Source organism: Leptodactylus fuscus, chromosome 10, assembly GCF_031893055.1.
Source record: "Leptodactylus fuscus isolate aLepFus1 chromosome 10, aLepFus1.hap2, whole genome shotgun sequence".
NCBI classification, from domain to species: domain Eukaryota; kingdom Metazoa; phylum Chordata; class Amphibia; order Anura; family Leptodactylidae; genus Leptodactylus; species Leptodactylus fuscus.
The window spans coordinates 81,255,064-81,264,775 of record NC_134274.1 but is presented as its reverse complement, the minus strand read 5'-3'; the positions used below and the strand labels follow the sequence as shown (position 1 = coordinate 81,264,775).

The following is a 9,712-nucleotide window of genomic DNA, read 5'->3' as shown; positions in this document are numbered from 1 at the left end:
TCCCCAATACTGCGAGAGAAATCTCCAGCGCCACCTCCATCTTTTTCAGGAACGCGTCTTCTTTCGGTGGTAACTTCAAACAAACTTCTAGGCCTAGGACAAAGCCAACTGAGCATGTTTGCCAGCGCCAAGAAAATGGCCACTTACACAGTATTGTAAGCGGCCAAATTCTTGTGGCCAGCAGGCATGCACAGTCAGCTTTGCCCTAGGCCTAGAAGTTTGAAACCACCACCAGAAGAAGACGCGTTCCTGAAGAAGATGGAGGCGGCGCTGGAGATTTTTCTCGCAGCATTGGGGACGCCCCCAGTGCTGCAAGAGAACTCATTTGCATATCGTCAAAAACCGGGATTTCTACGGAACGGCGAGAAGACATCTAAAGGTAGGAGACAAATAGTCTTTCTTAGGACTAGTTCACACGGGGGCAACGAGGTGGATTTTGACAGCGGATTTCTACTCAAAATCCGCCTCCATACAATGGTGGTCTATGGAGACCGCTAGCTTTCGTTTTTCTGCTAGCAGTAAAAAGAAGCGGCATGACCTTTCTTCAGGTAGATTCCACCTGAGGAAAGCAATAGCAATGAATGGGAGGCGAAAAACGTGTTGCGACCGAAAACGCGAAGCATTTTTTTTACAGTCCATTCACTTTATGGGAGGGGAAAACCGCCTGGCGTTTTCTGAAGCAGTTTTTACCAAAAACACTCCAAAAAACTTCCTCTAATTAGGAAGCCATTTTTTTGGGGGGACCAAAATAAGCCAGGTGGTTTTCACGTGTGAACTAGCCCTTAAGGCTATTCCTATGTGTTAGGGAGAAGAAAAAAAATCCATTTTAGTGGTAGAATCCCTTTAAAATACAAGGGACACTTTAGCTGCACAGTGAATGCCGTAAAACAAAGCCTGTCAGACACAAGTCACAGCAACAAAGTTTTTCCCCAATTCCACCCAACTCTGAATTCATTTCCAGCTTCTCAGTACATCAAATAGTCCATTAGGAAATACAATGCCTTAGTCTTAGGGTAACAACATATGACCGGGTTTCATCTGTGAAACATTGTCCACGTGTCAGCCAAATTTACCGACTTGAACGTCATGCTGGGAGCGGGACTTGTAGCAATATAGTTACCTATGATGCCAGGAGTCCTTGTCTCCCAGTGACATACTGGGACAGGGGACATCAAGATGAGCGTAAGATAAAATAGTCTTGATGAATCTCCTCCAATTAACTTTGTCTAAAATAAATTGCTTTGTTTTTGAGGCCATTGTTCTTTATTTTTCAGCTCCTCCTGTAAATATGACAACAGTCTCCAAGACCTATAACACGAGGCAGAAAAGAAAATCGGTTGAACCAGTTCGGAAATCTCGAGTGGACTGGAAACGTACCAAGAGAGACGACCTCTCCCACTTCGTGGACTCTGACGAGTCCATTACCTCAGAGGAGGAAGAACTGGAGGAGACTGATGAAGGCAGTGACAACAGTGACTGCTCCGAGGAGTCAGAAGACCAAAAAGATGAAGACTCGCTTCCTGAAGAAGATGGAGAAGGCCGCATCAGAAGATCCAGACTCAAGAGCAAGTCTGCCATGATAGACAGTGAGAGCAGCTCGGACAGTGATGGACCTGGTCAAAAAGTAATCGTCAAGCGAAGCTGTGTGATTAAGGAAGATGACAGCGATGAAGCGGCCGTGGATGAGGAGACCAAGGTCCACATCAAGAAAAAAAAGAGGTTGGAAGCGCTCAAACAGCTTGCTAAGAGACAGAGGTCCCGAAAACGGACCGTCAGCCATGAGTCCGCTGAGGTAACGTGATGTCTTCCGTTTGTTACCTTGGTCCCATGACCTCTTCTTTGATGTTAGATGTCCTTGGTGCCTATTTTGACTAGACTCAAGGAGCAGTATTTTTTCTTTAATGTTATGAGTTCAACCAAGGTCTAAGCACTGTCCAATGTACTGATGCCCTATTGAGACAACCTTCGTGTCTACATTCAGGTTCTTCCTATAGGGTCCTACATCACTTTGTTCGACACCGAAATCGGTCACTTGCACCATTCATTCTTGGGATGGCGCATACACACTGAGGTCATTGCCTAAAGTAGAGAGAGTACTGTCTACGCCTGAGATATCAAGGACGTAGGACAATGCTTGAGATGTCAGACAGAACCAACGACGAGACTTAGGCTGTCCTCAGTAAACCTTACCATTTTCTTCATAATTATACCGCTATATTTCCATGTCTGTTTATATTCCCAGCGCTGCGCTTGGTTTAATGGAGAGACATTTGTCCCGTTTCTGTACATCCTATTACGTAATTCTAAGGCTCCTCTGTTCGAGATCTTCAATTCTTGGCCAGAGTAGAGAGCGGTTGCCAAGAGTGTCTCTTGTTCTGGAGGACCTGACCTGTCCTGCATTATACAGATAACACAATGATTTACATGGACACTGTGTAATACTTAACTTCTCCTGTGGAGGCACTGCTGAGAAATTAACACTTTTTTTTCCCCCAGGTTTTTCCAAAGATAACAGGTAATCTCTAAGAGTCTAATTTGAGTGACCTTTCTAACAAGCAGAGAGTGTCCAAAGTGGAGAACCTGCTATATTTTTTTAGGAAGCTGGCCCTCCTATGTAAGGTGATTTGTTCAGAAAGACGCAAGAGAGATGTCTTGTGAAAAGAATGAAAAATTATATAAAAGGATTGGCTGCTTCCATAAGAATAAATTATGGATATTGGCGCTGGTACCCATCCAATATATTGGTGTTTTTTGTCATGGCGGCCATTTTTTTTTTTTTAAATGGTGAGAAAGACTAAGTGCAACTGTACAAGGAAAAAAACTATGGGGGCAACACGGTGGCTCAGTGGTTAGCACTGCAGCCTTGCAGCGCAGGAATCCAGGGGTCAAATCCCGCCAGGAACAACATCTGCAAGCAGTTTGTATGTTCTCCCCGTGTTTGCGTGGATTTCGTCCCATTCTGCAAAGACATACTGATAGGAAAAAAAAAAATGTACATTGCGATCCCTAGGTAGTCGCACCCTATAAGTGAGCTCTAATGTCTCATTTGCTATGTGACAGGAGAGTCCACATGATGAATATGAACCCTTGATCCCAGAAACCCAGGAGGAGAGCCAGGACAGTGACAATATGTCCGACTTCATAGTACCGGATGAAGAGAGTAATGATGGAAGCTCCGTTAATCCAACCTCAAATGTCAAGAAGCTCTTCAAGAAACATCACATTTCACTCTGTAAGTCCCATAGGCTATAATTGAGACGGCTTTTATCATATAGGTTTCTCTGACCTCTGTGGAAGCTTCGTGGTTGCTGCCATGTTTCTATGGAGGTCATAACTAAAAGGTGGTCCATGTTGATAACAGATGTGTCTGTGTTTTTCCTTACAGCTGCCAGCCATGACTTGTCCTCACATCTTGAGAAAGTCATTAAGGCGTTTCTAATGGACATTGCAGAAGAGAAGTCCTTGAGAAGGTTATATAGTGAGTAAGATGACAACTTCCCGATCGCCCATTGACTTTATATGTCCATATAGTCAGTGGACATAGAGTCGGACATGCAGGACTTTGTGTCCGGTTTACGCCGCGAACAGGCAGAAGACGCACACGGGCGGTCACTTTGCAAACTCATTCAAGTGAATGGGATTGAAAACTGACTATCGGATTTCCATCTCCTGTCCAGTTTCTTGGGGCAGAAGACGGAAACCTGCCAAATTGCACAAACCGGACACCAGGCGCAGATGTGAACCTGCCCTAATACAGTCGTAAAAAAGAACCTTAAATCTGAGTTGTACAGGTCCCATAGCTTAACTTAGTCTGTGGCCACAGGGAGGGCTATTTGTACACTAAGGCACTGGTCCATATGGGACTGTGCCAGGTTTAGTTGGTCACGGGTTCCTTTTAAAGAAAAACATTGTGCCTGCTTGCATCTACCTTTAGGGGGAGCTTCTGAGCTTTCATATACTGAACTCTAGACTGGCTGGACCAAGACCAAATATCCTAATGTCCCATTCCCCCCTAATAAATAATGACACAGGGCAATGGTTGGGCAGAGGTCGACCACAGCTTTAATAAGAACTTCTAATCAACTTGAGGAGCGGTAAGCCCCCAGTCCGGTTCTCCCGTCCGCCATTACCGCCCTCCAGCTGTGACTTGCAATAACATACCGGGGAGCCAATAAAATAAGAGACCAGCAGCTGAAGTAAATGTCAAATTAACGTGAGACCTATCAGATCATGTATGCTTCCTAAGAACAACATATATACACGTCAAACCCTTTTAAAAGAGGGAGGGTGGGCGTTTGTGCCAAGTTAGCTGGCCGGACCAAGAGTAAGGGCTCGGATTGACCCACTCTGGGAAACCCCTTATACCATCACTACAGAACCCCTTCCCTCTATAACACTTTGGGACAATCATCCTTAACCCCTTCATGACATGAAGTGGAGAGGGGGATGGGATTTTGTTGTCCACAACACTGGCCATCCTCCCTAATTGTCCGATGTCGCACGACCAAAGTTTCCAACCTTCTTTTTCTCTTACTCCCTAGATGGTAAAAGAAAGAAAAGAAGATGGAAAGATCAGCTGAATTCACTAAATTATTTGGACGAACGTATCCTAGCCCCACGTCTGGAGAAACTCACCACCAGCTGCCGATGGACTAATAGATATAAGGTAGGCTACAACCAAGGACTTCTGCACTCTCTTCCCAACAGTATTGGGGACATTACTATTCCCTATTCCAGAACACTGCCATAGATAAGAATGATACTGTCACATCTTTGGTGCACTTCCCTTTTATAGCCAAAGACTAACCACTTCCTTCTTTCTTATCCCCCCATTTTTTGTGAAAGTGAGCAGGTCGGGGATGTCGTGGACCAACAAATTTACTACAGCTCATGGCAGATTTCCATTTTGGCACATGGGAGTGGTCTAAATTAGTAAGGGCCGAAGCCTCCTGATAATTCAGACGGAATTAGTGCCTGTCAGGGAGTTCCTTTAAATTAATTCAATCATTAAAAAGCTATTTTTGTCCCTAACACATAGGAATAGCCTTAGGAAATATTCTTCTCCTACCTTTAGATGTCTTCCCCGTGACACCGTTAGGTAGAAATCCCGATTTTCTTCGGTATGCAAATGAGTTATCTCGCAGCACTAGGGGCGGGCTCCAGCGTTCAAACAGCACTGAGGACGTCCCCAATGCTGAGAGAGAAATCTCCAGCGCCGGCTCCATCTTCACCTGGAGCGGCCTCTCTCAGCATCTTCTTTCGGCGCTGGGTTCAAACTTCTATGCATACACAGTCAACTCTACCAACAGGCCTTGGCCAGAGCCGACTGAGTATTCCCACGGCAATTTTCCTGTGCCCGCTTACACAGAAAACTGGTGTAAGCAGGCACAAGAAAATGGCCACGGGCATGCGCAGTTGACTCTGCCTGAGGCTTGACAGCAGAGCCGACTGTGTATGTGTACAAGTTTGAACCCAGCGCCAGAAGAAGATGCTGAGAGAGGCGTTCCAGACGAAGATAGAGGCGGTGCTGGAGATTTCTTTCACAGCATTGGGGATGCCCCCAGTGCTGTTTGAGCGCTGGGGCCCGCCCCTAGTGCTGCGAGATAACTCATTTGCATACAGAAGAAAACCCGGATTTCTACCGAACGGCGGCGCAGAGAAGACATCTAAAGGTAGGAGACGAATAGTCTTTTTTAAGGCTATTCCTACTTGTTAGGGACAAAAAAATTGCTTTTTAATGATTGAATCCCTTTAAGACTAGTATAGAGAACACATAGATTTCGGTCCCACCCCCAAAGTCCAAGAAGTGACAGGAAGCTGCCTTAATTTGTGTGCATAGACTTTAGTATCCTACCTTCCCTAGGTCTCCTGAAATACAACAAAGCTGTTATCTGACATTATATCCACTGTCCTCCGCTGATTCTGTCCGAGTCTACACAGCAAAGCTGAATGAAAATAAGATAGAATCTGGTTATTGTTACAGGAAAGGATAAACTGCTATCCCAGGCTTCAGATCAAGCACATAGCGGCTGAGCTGACGGCCTGTGAAGCGTGTCACCTGCAGCGCTATTGCAGTTATCTGGTGACCTTATCAGGAAAAGCCTATGATCACAAGACGTTAGAAGCCGACGACTTCCTGCAAGATGATACACAGGTAATATTCTGTTCTGTATGACCTAATAATACAAAGGTGTAAACCTAAAGCACAAAAAAATATGTATGTGCTAGTTACATGGTCCTTGTCCCAGAAGCCCTTTAAAGGGATTCTACCATTAAAACCTCTTTTTTTGTGGATGAGACATCGGAATAGTCTTTAGAAAGGCTATTTGGCTCTTACCTTTAGACGTGATCTCCGCCGCGCCGTTCCTTAGAAATACCGGTTTTTACTGGTATGCAAATTAGTTCTCTCACAGCGATGGGGGCGGGCCCCACTGCTGCTCGAGAACACGATCCTGCGACGCCTCTATCTTCGGCTGGATCCTCCCCTTCTCTGTCGTCTTCCTCCTGCGTCACCTCCGACGCCTGCGCAGTTGGCTCTGCCAGTGAGACACCAGCAGAGCCGAGTGCGAATACCGTCCGGCGGCCATTTTTGGGAGGCCGCTCCTGCATTGAACTACAAGAGCAAGAGCAGCCTCCCAAAATTGGCCGCCGGCCGGCATGCGCAGTCGGCTCTACTAGTGTCTCACTGGCAGAGCCAACTGCGCAGGCGTCGGAGGTGACGCAGGAGGAAGACGACAGAGAAGGGGAGGATCCAGCCAAAGATAGAGATGTGTTCATGAGCAGCAGTGGGGACGCCCCCATCGCATTTTCAGCACTAAGGTCCGCCCCCATCGCTGCCAGAGAACTAATTTACAAACCGTATTTCTAAGGAACGGCGCGGCAGAGATCACATCTAAAGGTAAGAGACGAATAGCCTTTCTAAAGACTATTCCGATGTCTTATCCACAAAAAAAGAGGTTTTAATGGTAGAATCCCTTTAAAGGACTTTTCAGGGAACAACACTGTTTTTTTTACAGGCTGGGCCATCAGTATGTGACTGGTCGGGGTCGGACCCCTGTACCCTCATCCACCAGCCTCTGAGCACTGAAGGATACTCCTGTATATGGGGCCCGGGATCAGCTCGTCTCATATTCATGCAATAGGCACAGAACTGCAACTCTCTTTAGTGATGGTGCTGAGGTGACTTCTGGCGCCTGTAGGTCGCTGGGTTGGTTGGTCAGTACAAGGGTAGTCTGAAAAGTTTCCTCCGCTGAAAATGCGATGGGAGCGTCCCCACTGCTGCTCAAGAACACAATCCTGCGACGCCTCTATCTTCGGCTGGATCCTCCCCTTCTCTGTCGTCTTCCTCCTGCGTCACCTCCGACACCTGCGCAGTTGGCTCTGCCAGTGAGACACTAGTAGAGCCGACTGCGCAGAGGTCGCTCTTGCTCTTGTAGTTCAATGCAGGAGCGGCCTCCCAAAAATGGCTGCCGGCTGGCATTCGCACTCGTCTCTGCTGGTGTCTCACTGGCAGAGCCAACTGCGCAAGCATCGGAGGTGACGCAGGAGGAAGACGACAGGGAAAGGGAGGATCCAGCCGAAGATAGAGGCGTTGCAGGATCATGTTCTCAAGCAGCAGTGGGGATGCCCCCATCGGATTTTCAGCACTGGGGCCCGCCCCCATCGCTGTGAGAGAACTATTTTGCATACCGGTAAAAAAAACGGTATTTCTAAGGAACAGCGCGCCGGAAATCACATCTAAAGGTAAGAGACGAATAGCCTTTCTAAAGACTATTCCGATGTCTTATCCACAAAAAAAGGTTCTAATGGTAGAATCCCTTTAAATATTTGTTGACCTAGTGACTGTGTGGTCAGGGGCCTTCATACTGTCCTACTTGAAGGGTCATCCTTGGTACTTACCTGAACCTGGCCAATAATAGGCCCTGACCACAGGCTAATTTCTAACATCTTCTTATTGCTCAGGTTTTATTTTTAAGATATTACCCTGTGAAAAGTAAGTTCGGAATTGTGAGCCCCAGGACGAGACCGACGAGATATTGTGGTTTGGAATACGTGGCACTAAATAAGTAAATAAAATAATACTTCACTGTAGTAGACACATCCTTAGGGTATGTTCACATGTTGGAAAATGTGCCTTTACCTTTCCTCGTGGCCAGATATGTGTACCACAGGATGACCAACTCTTCAAAACAACATAACATATGCATAGCTTATGTGTCTATGTGCTGCCACCCAGTGGTTGTGGTGTGCATTACAGCCTGTCTAGAGTTTAGTTAGCATGTTGTAACATGATATTGGATTGCAAAAACTGGAGTCCTTGTAGGTAAGGTAATTCCCCCCCCCCCCCCCCAGTAAATAAAGACCCCCCTATATTCGCCGGGAATAGACATTTCAGTTCCTGTTACTTGACACATGGAAGTATAATGTGATTGTTCTTTCTCCCTTTAGAAACTAGTGATTGGTAAGACCTGTGCCAATCGCACCGAGGCCTATCACCTGCTCCGACATTACAAGTATTTCCTCTACCAGCGCTGTATTCCCTTTATTGAAGAAGCCAAAGAAGAGTCTGCCGATGAGATAGTAGAGTCGGCTTTATCAAAGATGGAGGACAAGGGCTTTTTGGGAAGGGTGAGCGTTTTTAGCCGCATTAATATCCAATCGAGGGGAGAGGTTTGGGCTAAAAAAAACTTGCAGCGTGTTTTTTATTGCCACAGATTTTTACCTTTGCATTTGTAGGTCCACTGCCATAAAAAGCATCCAAATTCAGATGGCAGCTTTGCAGCAGAAAATGCTGCCGAATTGGTCACTTTCTTTCCTGCTCAATCTCTGCATCAGATTTCCTCTGTATATACATATAGAGACAGATCTGTGTACTGATTTCAGTGAGTGACGTGTGTAATACCTTATTTCTCCTGTGGTGGCACTGCAGGGAAATTGAACACTTACTGCCTGGTTTCCTTCCAGGCGATCACTGCGATCACCTTACTTAAAAGTTAAAAAAAAAAATGTTTTTTAACTATCCAAAGCTCCATACATGGTGAAACACATTAAAAAGTTATGGGTGTCCAAATTTGAAGCCTAATATAGATTTTTATTTTTTATTTTTTTACGGATTTTTCAATAAAGAAGAAAATTGAGATTCAAATCTAAAATTGACCATAGGGTTGGAAAAAAAAAAAAAAAAAAAAATTATTTTTGACAAAATCGCTCAAAGTGTATTAAATTTGACCCTCTGAGACCATTTTAGAGGTTAGAGCCCCCCTTTACATGACGACGACGCGTTCTTCAGCTCTGTGTTATTTTAGAAGGTTTTATCCGCAGTCTTTACAATTTGGGCTCATCAGATTTCTTTCTGTTTCCTTCTAGGAGATGACTTTTCTTGAGGGTTACTTGAATGAAGCAGATTACTTCCACGAGGAAGAGAAGGACTCGCTGCTAAGTTAAATTATAAGCCTGGGAATCGTGTACATCCGCATCGGCTCCGGCTGTGCTGTACATACGTTGCGGATGAATTTTCTATAGGTTTTAAAAAAACTATGTCTCTGACTTGTGCTACATGAAATGTAATGGCTCGCTTCCTTCCTGATCAACGCAGCATTTGCAACACTTTCTAAGATGTGACACTACTCATGTATTGTCACGGGTTTTAACCATCAGATGAGTTTTTAAAGGGACCAGAGTCCAAATCCTGTAGTTCCCCAACCCTTTTGGC

At 45.5% G+C, this 9,712-nt stretch overlaps 1 protein-coding gene across 1 annotated transcript; it reads left to right on the top strand.

The window, feature by feature from the left end:
* The first annotated feature begins 1,276 nt into the window (after positions 1 to 1,276).
* Positions 1,277 to 9,462, top strand: LOC142219073 (coiled-coil domain-containing protein 82-like). The gene is made up of 7 exons (XM_075288032.1): positions 1,277 to 1,792; positions 3,061 to 3,232; positions 3,386 to 3,478; positions 4,542 to 4,666; positions 5,984 to 6,154; positions 8,449 to 8,628; positions 9,367 to 9,462. The coding sequence occupies exons 1-7, from the start codon at positions 1,289 to 1,291 to the stop codon at positions 9,442 to 9,444; spliced, it is 1,323 nt and encodes a 440-aa protein (XP_075144133.1). The 5' UTR covers positions 1,277 to 1,288; the 3' UTR covers positions 9,445 to 9,462.
* The last annotated feature ends 250 nt before the right edge of the window (positions 9,463 to 9,712 follow it).